The sequence below is a fragment of the Bos mutus genome, chromosome 28 (genome assembly GCF_027580195.1).
Source record: "Bos mutus isolate GX-2022 chromosome 28, NWIPB_WYAK_1.1, whole genome shotgun sequence".
Lineage (NCBI taxonomy): Eukaryota > Metazoa > Chordata > Mammalia > Artiodactyla > Bovidae > Bos > Bos mutus.
In genome coordinates this window covers 6,172,782-6,188,756 of record NC_091644.1, presented here as the reverse complement: position 1 = coordinate 6,188,756, position 15,975 = coordinate 6,172,782, and the positions used below count along the sequence as shown (strand labels likewise).

At 41.0% G+C, this 15,975-nt stretch overlaps 1 protein-coding gene across 4 annotated transcripts in view; it reads right to left on the bottom strand.

Annotated features, from left to right (window-relative positions):
* Window positions 1-4,588: 4,588 nt before the first annotated feature.
* SHLD2 (shieldin complex subunit 2) overlaps window positions 4,589-15,975 on the bottom strand; it is a 114,163-nt gene continuing 102,776 nt past the window's right edge. For 2 of the 4 annotated variants that reach the window (XM_070364848.1, XM_070364847.1), the window contains 3 exons: window positions 10,782-11,010; window positions 7,250-7,365; window positions 4,591-5,154 (listed from right to left, as the gene is read on the bottom strand). In XM_070364848.1, the coding sequence (XP_070220949.1) occupies window positions 4,955-5,154; window positions 7,250-7,365; window positions 10,782-11,010 (545 nt within the window). In that variant the 3' untranslated portion in view covers window positions 4,591-4,954. Of the gene's footprint in view, window positions 5,155-7,249; window positions 7,366-10,781; window positions 11,011-15,975 lie in introns of all 4 variants that reach the window. The other 2 variants (XM_070364850.1, XM_070364849.1) reach the window with 2 other exon arrangements.

Genomic DNA, 15,975 nt, shown 5'->3' with positions numbered 1-15,975 from the left:
GAAAATCAGAGATACCAAAGGAACATTTCATGCAAAGATGGGCTCGATAAAGGACAGAAATGGTATGGACCTAACAGAAGCAGAAGATATTAAGAAGAGATGGCAAGAATACACAGAAGAACTGTACAAAAAAGATCTTCACGACCCAGATAATCACGATGGTGTGATCACTGACCTAGAGCCAAACATCCTGGAATGTGAAGTCAAGTGGGCCTTAGAAAGCATCACTACAAACAAAGCTAGTGGAGGTGATGGAATTCCAGTTGAGCTATTCCAAATCCTGAAAGATGATGCTGTGAAAGTGCTGCACTCAATATGGCAGCAAATTTGGGAAACTCAGCAGTGGCCACAGGACTGGAAAAGGTCAGTTTTCATTCCAATCCCAAAGAAAGGCAGTGCCAAAGAATGCTCAAACTACTGCACAATTGCACTCATCTCACACGCTAGTAAAGTAATGCTCAAAATTCTCCAAGCCAGGCTTCAGCAATATGTGAACTGTGAACTTCCTGATGTTCAAGCTGGTTTTAGAAAAGGCAGAGGAACCGGAGATCACATTGCCAACATCCGCTGGATCATGGAAAAAGCAAGAGAGTTCCAGAAAAATATCTATTCCTGCTTTATTGACTATGCCAAAGCCTTTGACTGTGTGGATCACAATCAACTGTGGAAAATTCTGAAAGAGATGGGAATACCAGACCACCTGATCTGCCTCTTGAGAAATTTGTAAGCAGGTCAGGAAGCAACAGTTAGAACTGGATATGGAACAACAGACTGGTTCCAAATAGGAAAAGGAGTATGTCAAGGCTTGCTGGGAGCGAGCTCCGCCCATGGCAAAGGTCATGAGGAAGGAGGCTTGGCATACGCAAAGGCGGGATTGAGCCTCAGGAGTTCCCCTGGAAATTCTCGAGCATCTACCCCCCAAACCAGAGTCTGCCTACTTTCTGCTTTGTGCTCTCACCTACACCTCTGACTTTACGGGGGGCTGTCCCCCACTACCTCTCTCTGAAAAAAGAGTTAGCTTACAGCTCCAGTTAATAATTCCTGGGTGTGACAGTGTTTCAACCTACAAACACCTTTGGAAGTCCTCTAGCCTGCCTGAATAGGTTTTTCCGGCCACATGTGATTGCTCAGAGCCTCCCAACTGTGAGAGGCATGAGATGTTCTAAACTGTCTAAATACAGATTCCTTTGAGCAGTTAAAAGATTGATTAGAAATTGTATTGGTGAAGGGATTTTCACTTGTTGGGCCAATGTTTGCTGCTAAGTTTCCATATCCCTTACCTGCTGTGTCCCTGGCAGTGTATTGATTAATATAATTGGTGTAAGTAGTAGCTTTAATGTTTGTAACCTTGGACCCTTGAGTTAATTCTTTTTCTTGTTATAGCCCACCACACCTTTGCTCTGTAGGGATGCAACTTTATCTAATGCTTTTGGAGGGTGGCCCCCGACCAATCACCTTTAGAGAAAAATAAGTTGTCTGAAGAAAGGGTCTTAAAATGTTAACAGGCCTCCGGGCCAGAAGATGATGCAAATCACCTAAGCTTTTGCATATGATAAGTTTGCAGGAAGAAAGCCTGGCTTGCTGCATGACTCTACCCCTTCCCCCATTATCTTCTATGCATAACTTAAGGTATAAAAACTACTTTGGAAAATAAAGTGCAGGCCCTGTTCACCGGAACTTGGTCTCCCCGTGTCGTTCTTTCTCTCACCTTCTGGCTGAATTATTCAGCCTCTTTTCTCCACTGAATTTCCTCACTGAGCTATCCTTATTCTATTACTCTTTATATCCATAATTAACGTTTAATTAAGCAGTTGTTTCCTGATCCTCGCTGACGCCGTCCCCGCTTCGAATTCCCTGGATCCACCCGGGGCTGGACCCCGGCAAAGGCTGTATATTGTCACCCTGCTTATTTAACTTATATGCAGAGTACATCATGAGAAACGCTGGACTGGAAGAAACACAAGCTGGAATCAAGATTGCCGGGAGAAATATCAATCACCTCAGATATGCAGATGACACCACCCTTATGGCAGAAAGTGAAGAGGAACTAAAAAGCCTCTTGATGAAGGTGAAAGTGGAGAGTGAAAAAGTTGGCTTAAAGCTCAACATTCAGAAAACGAAGATCATGGCATCCGGTCCCACCACTTCATGGGAAATAGATGGGGAAACAGTGGAAAGAGTGTCAGACTTTATTTTTCTGGGCTCCAACATCACTGCAGATGGTGACTGCAGCCATGAAATTAAAAGATGCTTACTCCTTGGAAGGAAAGTTATGACCAACCTAGATAGCATATTCAAAAGCAGAGACGTTACTTTGCCAACAAAGGTCCGTCTAGTCCAGGCTATGGTTTTTCCTGTGGTCATGTATGGATGTGAGAGTTGGACTGTGAAGAAGGCTGAGTGCCGAAGAATTGATGCTTTTGAACTGTGGTGTTGGAGAAGACTCTTGAGAGTCCCTTGGACTGCAAGGAGATCCAACCAGTCCATTCTGAAGGAGATCAGCCCTGGGATTTCTTTGGAAGGAATGATGCTAAAGCTGAAACTCCAGTACTTTGGCCACCTCATGCGAAGAGTTGACTCATTGGAAAAGACTCTGATGCTGGGAGGGATTGGGGGCAAGAGGAGAAGGGGACAACAGAGGATGAGATGGCTGGATGGCATCACTGACTCGATGGACGTGAGTCTGAGTGAACTCTGGGAGTTGGTGATGGACAGGGAGGCCTGGCATGCTGCGATTCATGGGGTCGCAAAGAGTCAGACACGACTGAGTGACTGATCTGATCTGATCTGATCTGACACCCATTACAATGGCTAAAATGAAAATGACACCCTCAAATGTTGGCAAAGGTGTAGAACCGGAATCCTTATAACATGACTGCGGAGTGTGTAGAACAGTCTTGGAGTACTGCTTTAAAGTTTCTTACAAAGTTAAATATTTAACAATAGTTAAATACCTATCCCATAAACCAGCAATCTCCATAGGGATTTACCTCCCCAACTACAAAATAAAAACATACATCCACAAGACTTGCAAAATGATGCTTATAGCAGCTAGAAAATGGATAATGTAATATATTCATAAAATTGGTATATTCCACAGCAATAAAAAGAATGAACTACTGAGTCACATGAAAACTTGGGTGAATTTCAAAAATGACGTGAGAAAAAAGTTCACAAAGAAAATAAACTATATGATTTTACTTATATGAAATTCAAGAACAGGTCAAACTAATTTGTGGTGATAGAAATCAGAACAGTGGTTGCCTGTCATCAGTGGGAACTAACTGGAGATGGAGATGAGAGAAATTTTTAGAGTGATGGAAATGTTCTAAATCTTAACTGGGATATTGGTTACATGAATATAAATTTTTTCTATATTTGGTAAGTGATCTTTTTAATACAGGGAATTTATATTCTTTAGAAGTTAGGGACATTTTTCTAATAATTCCATCAAGTAAAAATGAAGGAGAAAATAAAATCAGGATTTCCCATTTAGGGGAATCACTATACCATATTGGTAAGACTCTTCCAGATAATATGATCACAGTGTTGCATGAAAATCTGCCTGCAATGCAGGAGACTCAGGTTCGATCCCTGGATCAGGAAGATTCCCCTGGAGAAGGAAATGGCAACCTACTCTAGTATTCATGTCTGGAACATCCCATGAACAGAGGAGCCTGGTGGGCTACAGTCCATAGGGTCACAAAAGGGTCGGACAAGACTGAGCAACTAAAGAACAAATGTAAATAAAGACAGTTCCTTAGCTTATCTAGTATCTGATTATGCAGACAATTTGCTGGCCTGCTACCCTAAGCTTATCTGAGCATACAGTAAAATGAATCAGAGAGAAATACCAGGATGGAGAGAGGAGGTGCCATTTGGCGGGAGTTGTCAGGGTGGAAGAGATTAGGCAGGAGCTTGTTCTCCCATGACAAGAAACTGTCATAAGCTGTGTAAGAAGGTTTTGTTAGAAGTTACAGACCCTTCTCCACTGAATAAGGTTCTTTTGTATGTGTGCACTCTCATACAATCATTTTTGTGTATGATTTTGGAGAGAATCACAAAACTCCTGAGGTTCATTTTTCGGGAAGCCAAGTTAAAAACAAAACAAGCCTGAATTTGAGAAAACAATTTCAATGAACCAAAACAATTTTACAAAACACACCTGTTCATTTTATCATGAATTTAGCTTTGTTCAAGCAATATGATTATCTAGTACCACTGAGCATCCTCCAGACTTCCTGGTTAAGTACCGCTCCCTATTTCCTCACTGGTGACTCCCATTCTCTGTGAGCTGCTGCTCTCGTTGTAATGAGAGAATGTATAGAATGTAATAAGTTGTAAAGTGTCTGTTTGTAAGTAAATTCAGTGAGGTACTGAAATCCTAGAAATGAACAATATGACTCTCTGCCTTCCCTGATAATAAGTTCAAACATGACCATGTTCCTACATTTTCAATGCCTCTTTATCAAAAGACACGGTCATCTGGAACTTGTCTAAACATAGGCTTATATGAACTAAGCCATAGTCATGTATAATTATAATCAAAGAAATTATGTCATGTCTACAGTTTATTAATGAAGGAGTAAGAAAAAAAATTAAGTTTGTGACCATACAGAAAAGCAATTCCTCAGGTCCATGTCTCAGTACTTGGGACAGTGCCCAGAATGGAGCAGGGACTAAACAGAGAGACTTAATCCTAATGACCTGCTGGATGTTGCCTCATTGCCAGATTTCTCTAGAAGCAAGAAAGGGAAAGACCAAAAAATAAACGAACAATAAACTTCACAGAATTTTCTTAGGGGGGGAAAAAGTTTTAATTAATGTATTTAGCACAGTTCTCTTTATAAAACATACTTATTTTAAACCCCGAGCAAAAGCCCTGTCGTTCATTTCCAAAGACAAACCATCTCACTGCTCTTCCTTGAAGTGCCTGCATTTTCTTCCTCTGGTCTCAGAGAAGGGCATGGGATGCGTGCTTCAAGTCGTTGAGATAAAAATCCAGGAGGGAGAAGTCCTGCTGCAGTGGGTAGCTGTTTTCATCTAACACAAAGAGGCTCTGCACCTTCAGGACACAAGGCGCCCCGCTGCCCGCCAGCAAGGCATGGAGCAGGTCCGCGGCGGCCATTCCGTAGGTGACGTCAGAGGGAGGGGCTGCGGAAGAGGAAACGCAGGGCTCTTAGTGCCCCTTCCGGGGGAATGGAAATGCTCACACTTATGGTTCATTGTTTCCCTTGGTTTCTCAAGTCCCAAAGCCACTGTACGTATCTCTATCCCTGCTCTTGCTAGCCATAGGTTCCTCTCTAATGATGAGGTGCAATTCCTGCTGTTCTGAAGAGAAAGCACGGGTTCAGACTGATGTTGTTTCCTTTTACGGCACAGCCACCGGCTTCATAAAACAATACAGGGAAGAACTGAGATTCATCTTTTCCTAAATTAAGCTTGAAGCAAAAAGGGTATGTCCACATCAGAAAAGAACTCTTATGTTTATCTAGTCTACAGCTCTTATCATGGTTATATATACACATAGTGTTTGTATAACAGAACCCTGAGTAAGTTTCTTAATGAATACCAAAATCTTTTTAAAATATTTATTTCTTTGTTTGTGCCAGGTCTTAGTTGCGGCAGGCAGGATCTTCGATCTTCACTGCTGGACCTTTAGTCGTGGCTGTGGGACCCTGTGCATTGAGATTGTGGGGTCTTAGCCCCTGGACCACCAGGGCTCTTAAGACCACAAGTCTTCCTGCCCCAAGATACAGATGGTGAGGATGAAGATGGCGGAAAATCCCTCTATCCCTGGGGGAGGGGCAGAAAACCACCTTGGATCAAGACCGTCAGCAGTGCCCTCCTGCTGGGATAGGGGCAGGACCACGCAGAGACACTCAACAGAGACACAAGGCCGAGCTCGGCTGCTACGGCAGGAGGGACAGGGTCTGTTCGAAGGCACCACACCCAAGAACCAGACACACGAAGAACCTGTGTAGGACTACGGCTAGACGAGAATCAAAGAGAATCACTCCTGCCCCTCTCTCTAGGCTGGGATGCAAAAATGACAACCAACAGAGCCTGTGCAACCTGGTGAGGTATACAAATGTAAGAAACTCTCTGAGGCCCGGGTGCAGGGTGAAGGATTAAAGCTGACAGCAGAGCAGGAATACTCGGAGGAAACTCTCTAGAGAACCACTCCCCACTATGAGCACGGATAATGCTAGAAAATTTGAAGCCAGTGATGACCTGAAGGTAACCAGAGCAATGAAAAACTCAAATCCAACTCATGGGCTGGCAAAATTAACTCTACTCTGCTCACCCTCACCCCCATTAAAAGTCGAAGAAAACAGGTGTGCTCACTTTAGATACAGATACTGTTCACCTCAGTCTGTATTGTTCTATATGCAATGTTCAACATTTAAGCAAAAATGAAAGCCAGAAAAAATAAACCACTATTAAGAGACAGAGCCATCATTAAATGAGATTAACTCATCTGCTTAGAGAGTCTCAGACTAATGAGGAAAGGATGGAGTTTGAGCATCTGACAAATGGATCGTCCTCACTTTGCTGTTAGCTACTGACGGTCAGCTACTGTTGTTGTGCCTATCATCAGAGCTGAAGTTCCTGAACATCCACACGACTGCCATCTGCACAGTCTTCATATGTTTATATAGTGCTGCACATTCATTTACTTAACTATTAAAAAACTAGGGCACTGGTGTTTTCCCTTACCAATTGGAAAGTTAGAGTAAGAAGAGATTAGGCACCTACTTCTCTCTCTCTTCATGTGCTGAGACAGGTGTAGAGCAAGTCTTACCTTCCAACTTACATAATCTTGTGTTTCTTTTTTTTTTTTTTTCATTGTATATATGAGAATTTTATTTATTTAAAAATTTTTATTTTATATTGGAGTATAGTTGATTTACAATGCTGTGTTAGTTTCTGGTGTCCAGCAAAGTGATTCAATTACACATATACATGTCTATTCATTTTCAGATTCTTTTCCCACAGAGGTTATCATAGAGTATTAAGTAGAGTTCCCTGTGCTATACAGTGGGTCCTCGTTGATTACTTATTTTACATACAGTAGCCTGTATAGTCTTGTGTTTCACTCAAGCTACATTATCCTACTGCTTATATACTGACAGGAAAAGAAGTTAATTTAGACTATAATGTTCCTTCTATTTTAATATACTATCTGTACTCCTGATATGAATGGTTCCACAGAGGACAACCTCTTGATGGCATGTTGATATCTTACCTATTACTCTGTTGAGCCAGTCAGGAGAAATGTTGAGCAGAATCTTCTCTATCAGCTTTGATCCTACATGGATGCAGACCTTATATTTTCCATCAACTATGGTCATTAAAGCTGGCCTACAAAAGAGTAAACAGCTTAGGACCGTCAAAAAGATTTTCAATTAAAGAAATGTTTAAATGTAATATAATTTCAAAAATTAGTTTTATAAAAAAATATTTATTTACTTATTTTGGCTGCACTGGGTCATTGTTGCTGTGCAAAGGCTTTCTCTAATCGCAGTGAGTAGGGGCTACTCTCAAGGTGTGGTATGTGGACTTCTCATGGCTATGGCTTCTCTTGTTCTGGGGCACGAACTCTAGTGCATGCTGGCTTCAGTAATTACGACACACAGGCTTAGTTGCCCTGAGACATGGGATCTTCCCAGACCAGGGGCCATTCTGGTGTCCCTTGCATTACAAGGTGGATTCTTAACCACTGGACCACAGGGAAGCCCACAGCACTGGGTCTTTATTCAGAGTTCATTTTAATTCTTAAAACAACAGTAGGATGTCCTGAAATGCCCTAGAAATGCAGGGCTTTTATTTTAAAGACTTTCAAGTAATACATTGATTTTATTTATTTCATATTCATTTTAAATGTTCAGATACTAATATAAGAAGACATAATTTTACCCTATTGTGCAAATTACTTTTAGAGATAAAATAAAGATGATAATCACATATTTCACAATCACAATTTCAAGTTATTTTTTTCCACTGGATTCTTTATCATAAAAAACAAACTTTTGCATGTCACTAAATAAAGACAAAGAAGTAGACACAAACCATGACACACTCTAAAGAACAAACAACATGAACAAAATGACATGAATAAAATTATTCTGTGTACTTTTAAAGAAAGGGATATACCCCTTTTAAAAATAAATTATTACAAAATGAACAGAATTTAGAAAGACCTACCAGGATAGGGGAATTCAGCATAACCACTAAACCACGACTACTGATTGTCTCTCTAAAAACTTACTTCCCCCTTTATCGACATGATTCTAGGTCCTTTTATCTTTTTATAATCTTTCCCCAGGGTATCTCACTTCTTCCATTCTCTTTTTTAAATCTGGATGTGCCATGTGGCACACGGGCCTTCAGCTCCCTGACGAGGGGCTGAACCTGCATCCCCTGCATTGGGAGCACAAAGTCTTAACCACTGAACCTCCGGGGGAGTCCCTCTTCCTCCATTCTTTATTTCAGCAAATACGTGCGCAAAATCTGGTACTATCCAGTGTATACACTGGGTACACACTAGTGAATAAGAGAGATCTGCTTGCTTCACTCAAGGAACTTCAGAGTTTAGTGGTATAGAAAGACAATTAAGGTTTTCAATAATGGTGGCAAGATGCTCCGCTGGGGATAGAATAGGCTTTTCAACCAACGGTGCAGGGACAACTGAATAAAAGAATGAAGCTGGACTCCTTCCTTATACCACATATAGAAATTAACTCAAAACAGATCATGAATCTATATGTAAGAGCTAACTATAAAATTCTTGGAAGAAAAAATAGGAGTAAACCCCCATGATACTGGCTTAGGAAGGACACTTTTCTTAGATATGATACCAAAAGCACATGCAACAAAAAAGAGACACAGATAATAATAAAAAGTGACCGCAAGGACATGGAGAACCTGCAATCCTCATTCACTTCTGGTAAAACTAAAATTGTGCAGTGGCTTCGGAAAACAGTTTGGCAGTTCCTAAAAAGGAGTAAAAAGCTACCACATCAACCTAGCAATTCTACTCCTGAGTACATGCCCAGGAGAAATGAAAACATGGCCACAAAAAAGTTGTACATGAATGTTTGGAGCAGTATTATTTATAATAGCCAAAAAGTAGGTACAATCCAAATGTTCATCAATTGATGAATGGATAGATAAAATGCGGCATATCCATATTGTTGTTGGTTAGTCGTCAAGTTGTATCCAACTCTTTTGTGACCCCAAGGACTAAGCCCATCAGGCTCCTCCATCCATGAGATTTCCCAAGCAAGAATCCTGGAGTGGGTTGCCATTTCCTTCTCCAGGGATCTTCCCAACCCAGGGATCAAATGTGCATCTCCTGTACTGGCACGCAGGGGTGCCCATATTATCTGGCAATAAAACAAAATAAAGTACTTGATATATGCTACAATATGGATGAACCTTGAAACAGGTTAAAAAAAAGACTGCACACTGTATGATTATTTATCTGAAATGTCCAAAGTAAGTTCCTCTACAGAGCCAGAAATTCGACTAGTGGGTGCTGTAGGTTGGTGGGAAGGAAGAATGAGAAATGGCTACTTTGGGGGTGGGAGAGGTGAAGGTGATCCAAAATAGATTGTGGTAACAGCTGCACAAGCCTGTGAATATACTAAAGCCTTGGAATTTCACATTTTAGATGGGTTGATTTGATGGACTGTGAATTGTATCTCCATAACGAGGTTTTTCAGAAGACTATGCAAGTAAATGACTCCAGGTGCACACACAGAGCACTTCAACAGAGAACAAAGGAGGCGACTAAAAAAAAGTCTCTCTGATGAAGGGCCCTCAACTAAGACACAAATGGGTCAGCCTTGTGGGGTCAGGCAGGGGGAGAAGCAGGCGAGAACGCCCTAAGGAGGAAAAAGTCAGATGCTAAAAACCTTACAGAAGGCCAGGACCAACCCAGAGATCAAGGCGAGGAGTGTGGCAGACGAGTGTGCTGGGAAATGCAGAGTGCGACAGGAAATTCTGGAAAGGTTCTAAAGGAATGCAGTGGTTACTCTGTTGGCTGTGGAGAATGGACTTGGTGGAGACAAAGGGAGGAGGGGACCTTGCATCTGAATCCAATCTTCTTTTCAGACAAGCAACTTTCAAAGTAAGAGCAAAGTTCATTTACTTGTTCATAACAAACATAAATATATGTAAAGAGAAATAAGGCTAATGGATTATGCTTCTATAAATTTTCTTATTTAAAGTATTCCATGATAACATGCTGAACATATCTGTATTTGGTTTTTAGATATTACAGTATTTAGAAATAGAAAAGAGCATAAAACACTGATTGCTAATCTGCTATCCTTAATGTTTAGTGTGAAGATAAGAAAACTGAGGTGCAGGAAAGTTAAGCATCTTACTAGCTTCTACAACTCAGGGGTTAGATCATATAATTAATTTTAACCTTTAAATTCCAATAATGTGTTAAGATGGGGAAATGAGTTTCTTATGAGCCATTTAGAACTTGGTTAAAAATTAAACCAAGTAAAAGGTTTCTTTAGAGTATCTGCTTAAAAACAATAAAGTCTCCCAATTACTGCTTTTTTAAAAATTCCTGTTACGATTACTGGGCAATTTTTGCTTTCATAAATAGCCATTTTTCCATCACTCAGGAGGAAAAAATTTATTCTCTTGGATTAGCTCCAGTTATTTTTCATCAGAAACACTTGATACATGTAACTTTTTGGTCATTTCTAGTCCCATATAATAAACATTTCCCATCTAGCTGGCCTGCTTAGTTGCCTTACCTGTAGTATATTTTCTTCATAGTAAATGGCAAGCAGCTAAAACATTGTTTGTAGATCTTGTTCTCATCTGTTTGTAGTTCCAATCCACATTTTGCGCAGCCAGTGTATATAATATTGGGCAGAGAAGAAAAAATACTCTTCAGAGAACTGCGAGCATTTAGAGCTATTTTCTGAACTGCTGCAATGGGAAACACTAGCTCTAAAATCTGGGCTTTGATTAGAATCACTCCTGTAAAAGATAAGCAAAAAGAAATACCATAAATTAGGAGGCCAAAACCATAACTTTAATTTACAAACATGGTTAAGTGTACGGTTGAGTCAGTTACTTATGGTAAAGGACACTAAGGCCTTGTTGGTCTTCTCTGCTCTTCTGCTAGACAGTCTTACTCACTATGGCTTCCGCACTTACTCCAAAGCGTAGGGGGTCATCTGCCTACAACTAAGAGTAAAGATTTATTTGGCCAACTTGGTTGAAAAGATGGATGTCTGTACCCGGGAGGGCCCCAGAGGACCCTGCTCAGTTTCACTACCAGGGACTGTGTGCTGTGCTGTCCTTCGTCACTCAGTCGTGTCCGACTCTTTGCAACCCCATGGATTGTAACCCGCCAGGCTCCTCTGTCCATGGGGATGCTCTAGGCAAGAACTCTCATGCCATGCCCTCCTCCAGGGGATCTTCTCAACCCGAGATTGAACCCAGGTCTCCCACATTGCAGGTGGATTCTTTACCACCTGAGCCACCAGTAAAGCCCAAGAATACTGGAGTAAGGGTAGCTCATCCCTTCTTCAGAGGATCTTCCCGACCCAGGAATTGAACTAGGGTCTCCTGCATTGCAGGCAGATTCTTTACCAGCTGAGCTACCAGGGAAGCCCACCAGGGACTGACTATAACAGCACAAGTTTTCTGTATAGTTTCCCAATGGGGAGTACCTCTCCAGGGCGTGCAAGACTACTCCCAATTCCCAGCCTCATGCCCCAAATGAAGTGAGGATATATCCTTTGTGCTATTAATCATCAAAACTATAGCCACCTAATTTATCATTGTCTATAAATGGGAACCCACTCCAGGGTTCTTGCTTGGAGAATCCCAGGGATGGCGGAGCCTGGTGGGCTGCCGTCTGTGGGATCGCACAGTCGGACACGACTGAAGCAACTTAGCAGCAACAGCAGCATATGTTGTTTGTTTTTATCGTTATATCTAATTCTAGGCCTCTAACCCCAGCAAGTAGATGTTTACGTAAAAGATATGTAACGGGAATTTCCTGGTCCTGTGGTTAAGACTTTGCCTTGCTTGGAGGAGGGTGCAGGTTTCATCCCTGGTTAAGGAGCTAGGATCCCATATGCCTTGTGGCCGAAAAACCAAAGCAGTGTTGTAACAAATTCAATGAAGACTTTAAAAAAAAAGAAGATTGTTAAAAAAAAAAAAAAAAGAGTTGACTCTTCTGTGACAGCAGCATAAATGCAGCCCCTCTACTGCCTACGGCATTCTTCCTGCAGTGGTCATCTTCATAAGCCTGTGAGGCTCCAGAGGCGGGCGCAGGAGGGACACAGAAATAGGAAGCAGGTTTAGAAACGTGCACGGCACTACAACACTACCCAAGGTCTCACCAGTTAGTACAAACCTAGAGTCTTCTGTGGCCACTTACTCCCATTTTTGAAAGTTGTGTCAAATTTTTGTTTGATGATGTAAAAATTGGTAAATTTTTTACTATCTGTGTTTATTTTCCAGAAATATTATTAATTTAAACTAACTGTTAGTATTAAAACAGAGCACGACCCTCTGGGGCCCTCCTAGGCACAAATTCCTTTCTGTCCTCATTCCTTGTTTCTGAGAAATAGGCTTCATTCAGCCTCCTTGACCTTCCGAGTTCCAATTCAGTTACGAATCTGGGAAGGGAGGGAACTGAAGAGGCAGTCAAGAGACAACAGAATACCAGTGGGGCAGGGTCCTTCTCGTGAAATATCTATAACAGTATCTTTGAGTTCTTCTGCAGGAACTAAGGCCCCACCCAGGTGGAGGACAGTAACTTCAGGCTAAAAAGCACAAGATTTCTGGAACATTATCCTGTTACTTTACCACCAACCAATCTGAAGAAAGTCACACCCTTTCACACCCCAAATATTGCCCATAAAAACTTCTCCCTGAAAACCATCAGGGACTTGGGAGTTTTTGAGCATGAGTTGCTCATTCTCCTTTCTTGGCCCTTCAGTAAACCTTTTTCTGCTCTAAACTCTGACATTTCAGTTCATTAGGCCTCACTGTGTGTCCAGCACATGAACTTACATTTGGTTAAAGTTAATAATAAATGTTTCCATGTAGAAGTGGGTATATGGAGTTCTCTGAGAATAAATCTCTGTAATTCAATTAAAAAGTGGGGTTTCGTTTTTTAATTTTCTGGGCCAGGACTGAGCTCTTAAACCTGTGAAGTCTGACACTAACTTGAAGTAGGCGGCATCAAAATTGAATTGAACTGTACAACACCCATTTGGGGTGCACAGAGTTGGAGAACTGGCTGTTGATGTGGAAAACAGCAGCAAACCATACATTTGATGTCAGAAGTGTTGTGTGTAAAAATAGCTGACACCCGAAACAACTAAAAACCAAACAAAATGTATGAAACAGCAATTCTCAGGACATTAGGTATCAGGCAACAAAGGACAGCGATCCCAAGCGATGAGAAGCAAGACGGAAGCCTAGCAACTGCCCCAGCTTACAGACAAGCGTTTACTGGCTACAGTACAGGAAAGGAGACCCAGGCAGAGCCTGGTGGTTTCCCTGAACTGACAGCAGACACAGCTTGAGTCTGGAAGGCTAATAGGGCTAGAGATATCAGAGTTGGTATTAGACAGGACAAAGGGGAACTCTGGAGAAAACTCTGGATAACTGCAGAGGGTACCCCTCACTTGAAGAATTCAACTGAGTACTAACCAATACATGTAACCAGAGGACAAGAAAAGACCATCCAAAAGTACTGAACAATCCCTGAAGCTTGCACAGAGATAGGAAGAGTGACTTCTCCCACCGCTAGAGTGGAAAATCTCATAATCCATAAGGTATTGGGTAGAGAGCTTAGAAGTTGTACTTACAGGAAAATTCATGGCACTAAACTCCTACATTGGGAAAAAACATGTCAGTTACCTCCATTTCCACCCTAAGAAATGTGAAAAAAAGAAAGAAACCCAAGAAAACAGAAGAAAGGGGGGAAAAAAATCAGAGCAGAAATCAATGGACTAGAAAATAGAAAAATTAATGAAAAAAAAGGTGGTTATATGAGCAGATTAATAAAACTGGTAAAACTCCAGCCAATGATCAGTTAAAAAGAGAGAGAAGGCACAAATTAGCACTATCAGGTAATACCAGTATTACTACAAATTCTACATATATTAAAAGAGATAGTAAGAAAATATTATAACTTTATGCCAACAAACTTTTGTTGTTGTTGTGCCAACAACCTAGATGAAATGAACAAATTTCTTGAAATACCAACTATCAAAGCACACTTAAGAAGAAACAAGTAACTGGAATAGCCCTATATCTATTAAAGAAATTGAATTTGTAGTTAAAACCTTCCAATAAAGAAAACTGAAGGAGTTCTACCGAACATGTATGGAAGAAATTAATCTAATTCCAAATAAACTCTTCTGGAAAATTGAAGAGGCTCCTCCGTCCATGGAATACTCCAGGCAAGAATACTGGAGTGGGTTGCCATTTCCTTCTCCAGGGGGTCTTCCCGACCCAGGGATTGAACCCAGGTCTGTCACGTTGCAGGCAGACGCTTTAACCTCTGAGCCACCAGGGAAGGGATGACTGAAGAGGAAACACTACACATCAACTCTTCTATGGGCATTGCTCTAACACCAAAACCAGAAAATGATACAAGAAAACTGCAGACAAATATCCACCATGATACAGACATAAAAATTCCTATTAACAGATATTAGCAGTAATTCTCTCGGCTTCCCAGGTGTCTCAGTGGTAAAGAATATGACTGCCAATGCAGCAGACACAGGTTTGATCCCTGGAGAAGGAAGTGGCAACCCACTCCAGTATTCTTGCCTGGGAAATCCCATGGACAGAGGAGCCTGGTGGGCTACAGTCCATGAGTTGCAAAGAGTGGGACATGACTTAGTGACTAAACAACAACAAGAACAACAAAAAGCAAGACTTCCCTGGAGGTCCAGTGATTAGAACCCAGCACTTTCACTCCTGGGGCACAGCTTAGTCCTGGTCAGGGAACTACCCTATAAGCTGGATGCAGAAAGAAAAAAAAAAGTTTTTTTAAAGCTTTTTCTGATGTGGATTATTTTTAAGTGTTTATTAAATGTTACAATATTGCTTCTGGTTTGCATCTTGGTTTTTTGGCCTCAAAGCATGTGGAATTTTAGCTCTTTGACCAGGACTAAACACAAACTCCCTGCCTTAGAAAGCTGACGTCTTAACCACTGGACCACCAGGTGAGTCCCCAAAAAGAAGAATTTTTACCCAGAATATAAAGAACTCTCAAAACTCAATAAAACAATGAAGCCAACTTTTTCTTGGTAAGCAAAAGATTTCAATTGACACTTCATTAAAGAAGATATATAGGTGGCAATTAAGTACATAAAAGATGTTCAACATCACCAGCCAATAAGTAAACGCAAGCTGAGATTATGATGACCCATTACTACACATCTATTAGAATGAACAAAATTAAGAAGAATGTCCATACCAAAACCTGAGGTGGGTGTGGAAAAAACAGAGCTCATACACTGTTGGTGGAAATGTAATATGGGACAATTGTTTTGGGAAACAGGCAGTTTCTTTATTTCTATTTTTCTGGCAGTTTCTTTAACAGTTAAACGTAAGCCTGCCATATAATCCAGCTATTGATTCAATTCTTGGGTATTCACTCATGAGAAAAGAAAGACTATGAATAACGCCTTGTACTTGAATGTTTATGGAAACTTTATAATAGCCAAGAACTGGAAACAACCCAGATGTACATCCAGAACTGAACAAATAAACAAAGCATGGTATATTTGTATAACAGGATAAAGAATGGTTTACTGATACACACAACCACATGGATACATCTCAAAGAAACTGATACCTCTCCAAGAACTGGCTACGTTAGAGATGCCAAACAAATGATTCCATATATATAAAAGCGCAGAAAATTCAAACTAATCTCTAGTGACAGAAAGCAGATTGACTCCC